Genomic DNA, 13,643 nt, shown 5'->3' with positions numbered 1-13,643 from the left:
GCTGGGAGATGACCCTGGCCTGGCTGTGTTACCAACACTGAGACACTGGAGCCCCGCCTGGACGTAGTCCTAGGTTTTCTGGCTCAGGACTCAGCACCCGGTTCAGGTTGCCCCTGTTGCTCGTCTCTCTGTCCCCATTCCCCCATCCAGCCCCCAACCTTTTCCCGTTAGACTGAGCACTGGCATAGTGGGATGAAGCCACTTCTTCCTTTAACACGTCCACACACATGAGCAACTTAGCTAAAAACCCACTCATTAGGTGTAAGGCAGAATTCTATGCATGAACAGTAAAGATGGTGCCAGATGTGTCTGTGGCAGTAGGCTAGCTATGCTTTGTGATGCTCTTCCAGTCTGGCAGGCACTGGGCTAGGTTCCTGACCCGGGTCTCTGTCAGACTCGGGTAATACCAACTCAGAAGCAGGAGGTATCTGTAACTTAGAGAGCTCTCAGGACTCTTGTAGACATTACTGAGGCCCCTAAAGAGCTTTATGTGGGTTATGTCTCTTACCCCTCACCTGCCTGTGTTACCAACAGGGCTCATTATTTGCTCGTGATTTTCTATTTGCTCATTATTAGTAGAAATTAAAACTGAGATTGATTTGAAATAGTCCATTGTTTTTAACAACTTGAAGTAAAACAAAAAGTATTAGTATCCATGGGATTTGCCACTTTGCTGCTGCTGCTGCTAAATCGCTTCAGTCGTGTCCGACTCTGTGCGACCCCATAGACGGCAGCCCACCGGGCTCCCCCGCCCCTGGGATTCTCCAGGCTAGAACACTGGAGTGGGTTGCCATTTCCTTCTCCAATGCATGAAAGTGAAAAGTGAAAGTGAAGTCGCTCAGTCGTGTCTGACTCTTAGCGACCCCTTGGACTGCAGCCTACCAGGCTCCTCCGTCCATGGGACTATAATTTTGCAAACTCCTTTAATGTCACAGCTTCAGTTTGTTGGAATATATTGTTTTGGTTCAAGTGTATGAAGAAAACTCGGTTTCACATAGATATGAAAAAGTGAGTATTTAAATAGCATTCCAGATGATTTTGTTCATTCTACTTTGATACTATACCAAACCTCAGTGAATAGTAGTTCCTTAACAGTTAGCGGCAGTGTGGACTCTGAAAGCAGCTTGGTGAACATACTCTTTAAATTCTGTTGGTCTGTCTTACACTGAGAATGGATCTTTAAGCATGGTGAATTTGAACCCTCATCCATGTTGGTGTAATGGGCCATGCAGATCTTTCAGGGATTGTTAAATTTTATTATACAGTACCAAAAAACCACTTTAATTTGTAGCACGAATCTCAGAAAAGTCTTTAAATTTTAGGGAGCGTCAAGCTCACAGTGGTGATACGACTTTTCTGAAATTATAACTTGTGCTTGAAAACTTAGGTTTTATTACTGGTAGTACCGTCAGTCCGTTTTCCTCGAAATGAAAGGCTCACTTCATTCATTTTCAATATCTCTGCCAGTACCCAAGTCTGAATAACCTATTTGTCTTTTTTTTTTTCCAAATAAAACTGGTGTTTCATGAAAAAAAGCGGTTACTTCTTACAAAACTCAGTTACCCTGTGCTTTTCCTCAGGACAGCCATCATGCTTCAGTATGCAAAAGAAAATGTCTTCTGAGTACTTACACATGTACTTAAAGATTGTGGTTTAACAAAATAATTTTTTCTGCTTTATCAAAGGGACATTGTTATGTGGTTACAGGTTTTTCTCTTTTGCTCCTACATCGTGAGTACACGGTGGCTAAGAATAGAGTCACAGGTAGTAGACCTCAGGGTTGCTGCCTCAATCCGTGCTGTGGTGCCAGGACCGCACACTTTCTGGGTGTTACACCATCACTGCAAATGTCAGCACAGTGAAAGAGGCTCATGTTTTAATAGTATTGTGAAAACTATCATGCCCCTGCTTGCTCCCTGCTGGTGGCTCAGGAATCTCCCTAAAGTGTGCCGACCATACTTTGAGAACTGCTATTATCGGAGGGAAAACTGAATATCTGAGAACTTAAGTGATTTATGAAAGATCAGATATTTGACTAGTTAAAACTTCCACCTCAGATTCTTTTGTGGGGCAGTGCTTTCTATTTAATTGTTGAATTCATAACACAATATAGTTATTGTGTAACTAGTCAATAATGAGTTGGCAATACAGTATAAAGCCATTTCTGTTCAATAAATGAATTGGCAGTAGAACCTTCCTCTTGTCATGAGTGGAAATGGGAAACAGCAATTAGAATTTTAGATATTTGGTATTTTAGACTCTGTCCCATTCCTGCTCCAAGGTGTATTTTTTGGGCCACGTCCCCAAGCACCTTCTCCCTTTTCTACCCATCAGACCTTTGATTCAGCTGCCATGAGCATGCTCACACACTGACCAAGTTATATAACAAGCCCTCTACTGGGAATGCAGCCAGGGTTCCACCCAGCTTTAGGGTGCCCCCTTCTGCAGGGAGTCAGAGTGGTAAAGTTTTTTGCCAAGTCCCATGGCAGGTGGTCTTTTGTTACTTTCCTGTTAAGAACTCTCTTAAAATAGTTGAGTACAGTTTGAGTATTTCTTCCTGGCAGAACCCTTAGAACTGTCCCTTAGACAGTTGAAGGAGCATGAGAAAGGTTCTTGATGATGGTCATTGTCTTCTACATTTATTAAGGTTATTATAGCTCCTTTTTTTGTCACCTGGAACAGCAGCAGCCAGCAGAGACAGCCGGTAGACTAAGCAGGTCTCTCAAATGGACCTCCCTTTCACCCTTCTTCTTACCATTCCCTCAGAGTCAGGACTGTCTCCAGCTGGGTCCTCCTGCTGAAGGGGAAGTAGTCCAGGTGAGATGGACAGATGGCCAAGTCTATGGAGCCAAGTTTGTGGCCTCTCACCCCATCCAGATGTATCAGGTAACCAAAGGCTTTGCTGGGGATGGGGGGAGGCTGGTGCTTGGTTAGTTCAGTGTTTCCTCTTGAGCCAGAGGTGGGGCAAGTCTTTGGTCTTGGGAGAGGAGAGCTTAAGGTGTCGGTCACAACCCTTTTCAGAGCTGGGGCTGCCCTGTGTCCAGTCTGCCGGGTATGGCTTCAGACATGGCAGGCCTTGCTTCAGTGTTCTAAACGCTTCCTGTGTCTGCAGGAAATGGCCACTGTGCATGGTGGACCAGAGAGCGACAGGATATCTTAGCGTAAGGCCTTTGTTTCCTTGGTAGGTGGAGTTTGAGGATGGCTCACAGCTTGTGGTTAAGAGAGATGACGTGTACACGCTGGATGAAGAGCTTCCCAAGAGAGTCAAGTCTAGACTGGTGAGTGTGTTTTCTGTGTGCCCTTGGTTCCCCTCTGGGAGGCAGGGAACAAAGCAAGGACATGACCCTTTGTTTTTTCTTCGGGAGGTGGGGGCATTGGCCACAATAGTGCTCATTTATTTGGCTTGCCTATTCTTCTATAGTCAGTAGCCTCAGACATGCGCTTCAATGAGATTTTCACGGAGAAAGAGGTTAAGCAGGAGAAGAAACGGCAACGAGTTATCAACTCAAGGTACCGGGAAGATTACATCGAGCCTGCACTATACCGGGCCATCATGGAGTAGGTGCTTCCAGCAGCTGAGAGAGTCCCAGTCAACAAGGCGAAAGCACTCTGGGGTTCCACAGCACAGCAGACCCTTGGAACTCTGAAGTCTCTAAAGTGAATTGTAAAATGAAAAGGAATAAACTAACCAACCCCATCATCTTCTCACCCTGCCCTCATCGCATTCCGCTGTAGTGCAAGGACGAGCCCTTCTTGGACATGTGGCAGCAGACGACGAGCTCCCAGCTGATGGGCTAAGCACTGGAATGCCATGGCTGCACTGGCCCCAGTCTGCGGTGGGCCGACTGTGCGGGCTGGGCTGGTCACCCTGTTCCTGCCTCGGACTTAGCTTCCTAACGATCACCTGCGCCAGGCAGAGGTGCTGGTGCTTGCCCCCCTAACCCCTTTTGTATTTATGTGTGTGTGGGGGGTGTGTGTGTGTGTGTGTGTCGGTATGTATGTTTGGTCCGGACCATCTTCTGCCAGCCCCTGGCCTTTACTTTCTTCCTTGCCTATCCAGGGCAACAAAAATGTGAAATTCTGCCCTCAGCTGAGCTGAGTAAGGGCCCTTGGGGGTTGGCTGGAGATGGCTGTGGCATGTCTGTCCCTAGAACCGCCTCAAGGGAGTGGTGGCAAAGCTGCAGTGATGAGATGGAGATGCTGAGGAGTTAAGCCAGCTGTTTGCCCTCTCTTGAAGAAGAAGATAGGATAACATGGGTGTGTCTGCCCATTATCACTCCAGGCACAGAGGCCTGTGGACAGTGTTAGAGGGTTTGGGTGGGGAATAATCTGAAGGGAGAGCTAATGATGGAAGCAGGCAGAGCCTGGCGAGTGATTCTGTCAACAGAAAATTGCAATCATGCAGGGGCTGGGAGGGTTAAGATGAATTGGGGCCACTGGAGGCCAGGGGCAGGTTTAGATACGCCCCTTGGTCTAGGAGTGGGAGGGAGCTGATTTTCGGGGTGGGGGTGGGACTGGAGGGCAACACTGAAGGGGTTAAACAGGTTTTTGCTCCTCATGAATTTGTTTGCCTGAGCCCAGGATTGGAGGGCTTCACACTTATACCCTGTGTATACAAGAATCAGATTTATAATACTCCCCATTTTTTTGTTACGTATGAACGCTATAAACCAAACTATTTTGAAAACTGGTGCATCACCTTGTCCTTAGCAATAAAATGTGTTGAGCAGAGGATTGGCTGTGTCTGCCCCAAGGAGCCTGATGGCTCAGGGTCAGGCCGGGAGTGTACCTAGAGTCCACAGGCTCTGGAGCAGGGCCATGCATTTTAAGACGGCTCTGGAAGGCCCTCCTAAAGAGATGGACTCTTTGTCACGTTCTGGTCCTTTGGCTCTGTGTGATGGGGACCTGGGGAGAAGAGGCCCTTTGGCCGAGAGCACGTTCTTTTGCTTCTCTTGCCTTAGAGATGGGATGGAAAAGCTAACAGAGGGAGAACCAGATCACTTCCACAACCTGTAGAAAGAACTGAGTTTGATCTCTTCTCATCTAAACCCCACTTGCTAACTTCATTGAGCAGATGTGAGTTACAGTAGTGTCTGTTCCATAAAAACTGTAGAATCAGCTTGAAAGAAGGCAGGACATTTTAGGTACTTGAAGAGCAAGAGATTGCCCCCTGTCCCCCTTCCCTTGGGTCCTGAAACCTTTCTGATCTGCCTGTAGTTGGTGAGACACTTCCTGGAGGATGACCCAGTTCCTTTGACCAGCGGTGGGTTCCTAAGGTCCAGGTGGACAAGGATAGAGCAGCAGCAGAGCAGGGAGGGACTGGTGAATTGGGCACAGCAGAGCTGTTCCAGCTGGTCTAATTCTTGGCTCTGGCCGGATGTGGGAGAGTCGTCAGCTCAGCAACTCAGTGCTGCTTTGTGTCCTGGCCTTGGGAGGTGGCTGCCATCTCTGGTGTCTGTGGGGAAAGGAGGAGCAGCAGGTTTCAAAGATTCTTTTCTGTTCTGCCAGTCTCCTAGGGCCAAGAAAAGGGAGGTTCTCTTTTGTCCAGCACCCAAGGATTCCCAGGGGAGAGTGGACAGAGCCAGGCCTTAATGGATTGGCAAGCCCTGGGAACACACATCTTTGGAGTGAAGGAAACTTTCCCCAGACTTGGCAGGGTCTAGGACCTCCCTCCCTCTCGCTGACCTGCCATCCCCAGGGTGCTGCAGGACAGGCAGGGAAGTCCCTGGTGTAACCCCAGCAGTTCTTTCTCAACAGCTGATTATTTTTTTAGAAATTTTTGTTTTGGTCGAATGTAATAATCCCCTGGGAAACTTAAAGTTTAAAGAGGTGATGAAACTCAAGTCCCACAGAACAGACCCTTGTGTCTGCAGTCAGGCCCAGGCTTCAACCAACTCACCGGGCTCCCCTCAGAAGCCTTTTTGTCAGGACCAACTGCCCACCTTTGGGGAGGTAAAGTCTTAGGGCTGGCAACCAAAGATCGCAACCGGGCAGCTCTTCCTATCCCGTAAATTCCCGGGAGGGGTAATTGTGTTTTAAATTGTGCCCTAGTAGCGTGGGAGAAAGCTGGGCTCTCCGGAGCTGCGAAGGGTAGACGAAATGGGGCGGATAGGTCCTGGAGTAGAGTCTGTAAAGTAGTAAGAAGGGCAGCCAGCGACCCTGTACCCCTTCACAGGATTGGGCAGGGTTGCCCAACCTGTGGAGGTCTACAGCCTCGGGTCTCAGCCTGAGTCTGGGGCGGATGCCTGCGTTCCTCGGCGTGGAGTGACCGTGGACGCCTGTCCCCCTCACGACCGAGAACAGGCTCTCGAGGGATTATCTCGGCGGACCGTGAGCCCTGCGGCCATCAGAAACCCACATCCCCAACGCGCACCCTCCAGGGTGTGAAGCTGCGGGTGGAGGAGTCCTCCAGTCGGCGGTCGGGCTCCGGGGAACCGGGAAGGAGCGTCGGCGCGGAGGCAGCAAGGCCGGGCGTCGGTCCAGCAGGCCTGACCGGCAGGACCGACTCCCCGCACAGCCAGCAGCCCGGGTCCGCGCGGGGCGGGGCGGAGGGGAGAGGGGCGCGCGGGAGGGGCGGGTTGCAGAACCCGGGGCTCCCGTGATAGCGGGCCCCTCTGGGGTGCGCCCGCCCACTGCTCGCAGCGCAGCCCCGCATTGGTCAGCCCGGTGCCCCGCCCGGCTCCCGCGCGCCGATTGGCCACGAATGCCCGACCCCCGGCGAGGGCGCTGAGGCGGAGAGCCGGGATTGGTGGTCCCGCCGTCCCAGGGTCGCGGCCGCGCGCTCCGCCCGCGGCTGCGTCCCCACTATGGCGGCGCCCAGGCGGCCCGCCGCGTCGTGGGCGCCCGCCGGGGTCCCCCGCGGCTGCTGCCCCCGCCTAAGCCGTCGCCCCCACCTTTCCGCCCGCGTCGTCCCTGGCGCCGCCTCCTCCCTGCCTCCCTTCCCGCTGCGGTAAGGACCGGTCCTGCGCGCGTCGGGGCGGGTAGTCTCCGGAGTAACGGTCGCCGCCACCCTTTCCCTCCCCTCCCCCGCTACCCGCGGTTCCAGGTCGCCGGGGCGCAGAGCCCGAGTGCGCTGGTGCTGGGGAAGGAAGGGTCGCGCGCGGCCCAGCGGTCTCCAAATAATGAAGTCCGGCTCAAACTGGGGGCTCGGGGAGGGAGTTCGGTCCCACGGAGACCTCGCCTCGGTAGGGGCTGCCAGGCCTCGGGGAAGAGGACGGCTGGACTCGGGCCGAGCGGTCTAGGTCACCTGCGCGCGAGACCCCGCAGCGCTGCGCACCTTGGTGCAGAGGAGGGACATGGTCAGGCGGGCCTTCGCTGTGGGAAGAGCAAGGAAAAGTGGAAAGCCTGAGTGGGATCAGCAGCGTACGGGTAGCGGTTGTCATTGCTTATTGCTCTACCAGCTGCCAAATGTTCCGGGAACCCGGGTCAACTTGACTGACAAAGTACGGCTCTTGGTTCGTTTCACCTGGCACTTCTCCGGATTGTTTACTCTCTGATTTTGTTTGCAGGAGGAAATATCTTAGTGATGAGAGCAGGTTTGATTAGGATAGTGTCCCACGAATATTTTTTAATTCCTTTTTGGGAGCGTGCTCGTTTTATAATTCCTTAAGGACTTCGCTTATGTTTGTGTTTCCGGCACAGAGGAGGAAGGAAACTGAACTGAATCATTGTAATTAATTGAGAGAGGAACCAATGAAGGCACCTGTTATTTTGTAACAAACAAGCAACTTACAAACTTTTCTGTCGATACACTTTGAATGGTCTATACTATAGCTAGTTGAACAGGAAGGTAGGTAAAAAAAGCACTTACTGAGTTCCTGAAAGTAAATAAACCTCATGGAAGATTAGGGTTATTTCCAAGTCAGAATCACCTTGGAGTGCTGATCATTGAAGTGTTAGGTGTATCTTCAAGTCAAAAAGATTCAAAGGAAGCTGGCACAAAAATTTATGATCGAAATGGTGTATTCAGACAATCTCTTAAGGCAATAGCAGTTCCTAAGAGTAAAGATTCTTAACTCAAGGATACTTTGAAACATTAAGTGATGAAATCTCCCTGTTTCACATGTCTAATCATGATTTAATAAAAGTAAATTATTAGTGAAAAAGATGTGCATATTCTTAGAGACTAAGTTACTTTGCATTATCAATAAAGTATCTGTTGTGTACATGTGTGTAAGGCAATGTAACTGTGGGGACCTCACAACCTCTATTGTATGAGAGTTGTTCTGATGAGATGGTTTGTGGATAAAGGGCACACAGGAAAATGATCATTAATAATATGGTCTCTAGAATTCCAGGACAGTAGGTACTATGAAAATTCTGGAAAAGGAGAAATCCGTATGTTTGAGGAAGGTTTTACATGAGAACTGAGGCTTGAGTTGAGCCGTGAACTCAACTAGGTATACATGCATGATGATGAGAAAGGAGACTTGAGGAAATGAGAAAGTGAGGATGGGGAAGGCGGCAGAGGAGAACCCAAAAAACTCGGGGGTGGTTCCAGGAGGTTCTTACTGGAAAAAGTGGGAGATAAGGTTGATGGTATCAAATCAGGGAGTACTTTTGTCCTGGGTGAAGCACGGGGTAAACAAGAAGTAGTTCTTCAGATGAAACTGGAGCTTGCTATTAGAAAAGCAGATGGCAGCACTTTGTGTGCCCTTGCTGCTTTTCTGAGTAACCTCAGCTATTTAGAATTGGTCCTCTCGGCTACCTAGGATCTGCACCTGAGGACTGGTTCTTGCCTTCCTCTCATCTCCCCGATGTGTTAAGTTGGTTGCCAGTTTTTATTGCTACTACAACTTCCACACTGTTTCTACTATTTGCTTCTTTTGGTTCCTACCATCATTATACTGATTTGGGGCCATTGATACCTTTCCCTCTTATTACTGCAGAAACCCTCTAACTTCCCCCCTGCCTCCTTTCATCTATCCTATGTACTATCATCATTTCTAGGTAATTCATTTCCCCAGACTAGACTTTTACTTTTTAATTTCCCCCATCTTTATCAAGATTTAATTGACACATATAACCCTGTAACTTTAAAACACACAGCATTTTGATTTGATACAGATATGTATTGTAAAATTACTACAATAAAATTAGTTAACATTATATAATTACCTTTTTGTGGTAAGATCATTGAATTATACCTTCTTATACATTTTCCTTCATATCTATTTTCTTTCTTTTTTAGAGTATAATTGCCTTACAATGTTGTGTTAGTTTTTGCTATAAACCAAAGTGAATCAGCTATATGTATACATATATCCCCTCCTCCTTGAACCTTCCTTCTACCCACCCCTAGCCTAGGCTTTTAATGGCTTCCTATCTTCTGTTGAATTAAGCACAGCACAGCCTGGTCTGGGCAGTATGGGTAAACTGATTTCTTGCTATTCCCTTTGATTTTACAATATTTTCCAAGTCTGGAACTGTTTGCTCTTTGTTGTCTGTGCTCACTGTCTTTGCTCTTGTTGCTTTTTCTGTCTTAAATGACTCCTTGGAATCTCTAATTGTTGGTTCTTACCCATTTGTCAGGGCCATTTGATGGGAATTCTCTTTGTGAAACTCTTCTGTACTTTTCTCCCCATCGGCATGGAACTCAGTTCAGTTCAGTTCAGTCTTTCAGTCATATCCGACTCTTTGCGACCCCATGGACTGCAGCACACCAAGCCTCCCTGTCCATCACCAACTCCCGGAGTTTACTCAGACTCATGTCCATTGACTCAGTGATGACATCTAACCATCTCATCCTCTGTCGTCCCCTTTTCCTCCCACCTTTAATCTTTCCCAGCATCAAGGTCTTTTCAGATGAGTCAGTTCTTCATATCAGGTGGCCAAAGAATTGGAGTTTCAGCTTCAACATCAGTCCTTCCTATGAATATTCAGGACTGATTTCCTTTAGGATGGACTGGTTGGATCTCTTTGCTGTCCAAGGGACTCTCAAGAGTCTTCTCCAACACCATAATTCAAAAGCATCAATTCTTCGGTGCTCAGCTTTCTTTATAATTCAACTCTCACATCCATACATGACTACTAGAAAAACCATAGCCTTGACTAGATGGACCTTTGTTGGCAAAGTAATGTCTCTCCTTTTTAATATGCTATCTAGGTTGGTCATAACTTCTTTTCCAAGAAGCAAGCATCTTTTGATTTCATGGCTGGCAAACCACTTCAGTATTCTTGCCTTGAGAACCCCATGAACAGTATGAACAGTATGAAAAGGCATGGGACTAGTTCCTCCTTTAAACAGTAATAACACTAGAATCTGCCTTTTTGCCCCAATTGCCAACATAAAACTGAAACTTCTTTAAGACATGAATTGTCTTCATCTTCTAGCATAGTATTTTGTATATAGTAGGTACTTGGTAAATATATTTTAAGTTGAACATAGCTTTGAACCAAGATAGATGCAAAGAAAATTCTTTGGGCAAGCAAAATGTTTATCATAAAATCTGTAAGTAAAGCTACTTATGTGAGAGAATTCCTTACTGAGAAAGTTGATGTATTGGTCTGGATATCTTGGATTAGTCTTCATTAACAAAAACCCTTAAGACTTCAGTGGCTTAACAGAACGAAAGTTGACTTCTCATTCATGCCACATGTCCAGCAGGACTACACGGGTGATTCTGCTCCTCTCAGTTACTCAGGGATCCTTGCTGATGGAAACTCTTCTTAATATGGTTTTCCGTGACCATTTTGATCAAGTGGAAGATGGTGATCAAAGGACACTGGATTTTAAAATATATGACCTGAAGTGGCACATGTCACTTTCATTTCTGTATCATTGGCTAAAGCAAATCACATGTCCATGCCTAATTTTAAGGAATGGCAGGGAATTGCAGTCTTAAGCATGTGCCTGGAAAGCAAAGAGCCTGAAGTGAGTGCTGGACAGCACTAATGACCGCTACATCTTCTATGAGCACCGCAGCCCAGCCTGTGGAAGATTAGAGGTAGCGAAATCAGATGCACTACTAGAGAGAAACATACTGACAGTAACAAGAAATAACAGCTCTAACGAGGCACGGAATGAGAGTGGACAGGGAAGTCAGAGTTCCACTACAAGCAGTGTAACGCTTATAACGTAACAGGCTGAGGCTGTTGATATGAGGGTGAGTGAAAGTCGTTCAGTCGTGTCTGACTCTTTTCGACCCAGTGGACTGTAGCCTGCTAGGCTCCTCTGTCCATGGAATTCTCCAGGCCAGAATACTGTTGAGTGGGTAGCCATTCCCTTCTCCAGGGGATCTTTCCAACCCAGGGATCCAACCTAGGTCTCCCACATTGCAGGTGGATTCTTTACCATCCGAGACAGTAGTCTGATTTTCCAGTTATTCCTTAGGGCATTACTATTTTATGGCATCCTCAGAGATGAATTCAGGAATGGTCCTGAGGCATCCATAAAGAATTAAGTTTTATTCAAGATACACAATTTAAGAAGCCAGAAGGTGTATAATAAGGTACATTTTTACTTGAATGGTTAAAAAGATCCTAGTTCAACCTTATGGTTTAATTGTGTTTAACCAAGGCTATCAAACTTTGGTATTTGGGGAGGAGATTTCACTTTTGGGCTTCCCTAGTGGCTTAGATGGTAAAGAATCTGCCAAAGAATGGAATGGCAACCAACTCCAGTGTTCTTGCCTGGAGAATTCCAAAAGTGAAAACAGGGTCGAAATGTTGCTTCTGCCATTGATTGTCTAACGTTGGGCCAGTGTCTTGATTCTGGAGTCCGAGTTTCCTCATCAGTGAAATGCATAGGGTGGTTATGAGTTCATTTTCTATAAAGTGCTTTGCCCAGTATCTCGTTCAGATTAGGCACTCACGGTCATGATATTCATTGGCAGCAGCCGCAGGATTTGAAGAAACTTTGAGAAATCAGGTGAGGAAATCCAGGGTTCCCCCAGATTTTCCTACCCTTTTCTACTTCCTTGGCATCCTGCCACACTCTTCCTTTCTCACCTTTCTTACCTTCACACGCATCCTATTTTATTTTTTACTTGGTTTTGCATGTGTCTGTCTATTCTGCTGTACTAGGTCCTCTAGTCATCCCACAAGTAGTTATTGAGCGTGAGCTCTCTACTAGCTTCGGTGATTGGTCACGGCATTGCAGATACAAAAGGCATATCCCAGGCCTGGAAGAGCCTGCAGTCTGGGAGGACCAGAAGCCAGTGAACTAGCAGTTAGAATGCACTGTAATGTGCTGTGTTTGGGGTCCTGTGGGACCTCCTGAAAGGGAACCTGACGTCACACAGGGAGTATAATTAATGATTTTCCCGGAGAAGCTCACACCTACCTAAGTCTCAGATAACTAATTATTAGCTGAGTAGAGGCAGGTTTAAAAGACTTTTCAGGTAGGAAACAATGTGTGTAATGACCTAGAAATACCAGAGAGTGTGGCTGCATCCCGAAGACGCTTGAATGGCAGGAGAACAGTCTGTCTGGGGAGTGTGTGGAGGTTGCAGAAGTCAGGCTGTGAAGGCTTGTGAGGTCAGGAGTTTATCCTGACTGAGGAGGAGCCGCTGAAGTACTTGAAGTTGGGAGATGACTTTATCGGCTTTGCCTTTTAGGAAGGTCATTGTGTGTGGAGACACCAGAGGAGTGAATGTCCTGTTTCCCTGCCATGGAAAATTGTGAGATTTGCAATCAGAGTACCATGTCTGCTACACAGAATCATCATATACCTCTGGATGAGGAGAGCTTAGAATAAGGTGAGGCTGGAGGGAAGGTTCCCAGTTAGGCTGTTGCAGTAGTAGGAGGGGTGTGTACATGTCCTGCCTGGGGTAGAGTCAGATGACCAGGGTTTCCATCACGGCTTCACCAGTGTCTATGATGTGACCTTGGACAGTCTTCAGAACCTCTTGTGTCATCTTGGTTTTTCAAACTGGTAAAATGGGATTAAAAAATCCCTACCTTGCAAGGTGGTTCTGAGTATTTGAGCAAATAGATGTAAAAAGCCTGCTCCTGTACTGTTAGACACTTAAGGGACTTCTTATAATAAAAATAATAGTTTTAAGATTTTTAATGCTTAGTATATTCCCTGGTTCATGGTAAGTGATTGTTAGCCTAAATTCCCACCACCTGGACATAACCACTGCCAACATTATTATTTTTTTTTTTTTTTACTACATCTTAAATGATTGAAATGCTGAATTTTGTGGGTTGGGCATGAGGGAATTATCCTAAGATCAGGAAGAGAAGAGTTGGTCGATATGAATACCATACCAATGTAAACATTCTTTAAATGCCAACAAATTGTATATGTTTATTCAGCTGTTCCCAGCCCTCACCCAGAAGTGATACATGTATCTGCATACACTCTTGTCACTAATGTTATAATGTGCTCACTGCCTGGGGTGTTAAAATATATGTGCTTCTCCTTCAGCCTGTCATCATCATTGTGACTCTGTCTGCCTGAAATTTTGCTCCTTCTCAGTCTTCTTCTGAATATATTTGTAAAGATGATAATACAGGTTTAATTCTAATTTGTTCTCCTTTCGGCTTCTCCCTGGTTATCCGGGCTGACAGGAGTTCCTCCGCTATGAACTTCTACACAATTTATGTTATTCTAATTAAATATTATCTATCACCTTGTCTTACAGAATTCGTCTATGTCAGTAAATTTCTCTTTTGTGGTTTTCTTTACAAAGTGATAG

At 46.9% G+C, this 13,643-nt stretch overlaps 2 protein-coding genes across 6 annotated transcripts in view; both read left to right on the top strand.

The window, feature by feature from the left end:
• Positions 1–4,734, top strand: part of KDM4A (lysine demethylase 4A) — a 40,798-nt gene extending 36,064 nt beyond the window's left edge. For all 4 annotated transcript variants that reach the window (XM_040231401.1, XM_040231400.1, XM_040231402.1 and 1 more), the window contains 3 exons: positions 2,767–2,886; positions 3,186–3,278; positions 3,422–4,734. In XM_040231401.1, the coding sequence (XP_040087335.1) occupies positions 2,767–2,886; positions 3,186–3,278; positions 3,422–3,562 (354 nt within the window). In that variant the 3' untranslated portion in view covers positions 3,563–4,734. The remainder of the gene's footprint in view (positions 1–2,766; positions 2,887–3,185; positions 3,279–3,421) is intronic.
• A 2,007-nt stretch (positions 4,735–6,741) lies between these two features.
• The window catches only part of ST3GAL3 (ST3 beta-galactoside alpha-2,3-sialyltransferase 3), a 226,476-nt gene continuing 219,574 nt past the window's right edge, over positions 6,742–13,643 (top strand). For both annotated transcript variants that reach the window (XM_040231409.1, XM_040231408.1), the window contains exon 1: positions 6,742–6,949. The gene's annotated coding sequence lies outside the window, so the exon portion shown is untranslated. The remainder of the gene's footprint in view (positions 6,950–13,643) is intronic.

This window comes from Oryx dammah, unplaced genomic scaffold (assembly GCF_014754425.2).
Source record: "Oryx dammah isolate SB20612 unplaced genomic scaffold, SCBI_Odam_1.1 HiC_scaffold_28, whole genome shotgun sequence".
Lineage (NCBI taxonomy): Eukaryota > Metazoa > Chordata > Mammalia > Artiodactyla > Bovidae > Oryx > Oryx dammah.
This window is presented reverse-complemented; position numbering and strand designations above follow the sequence as displayed.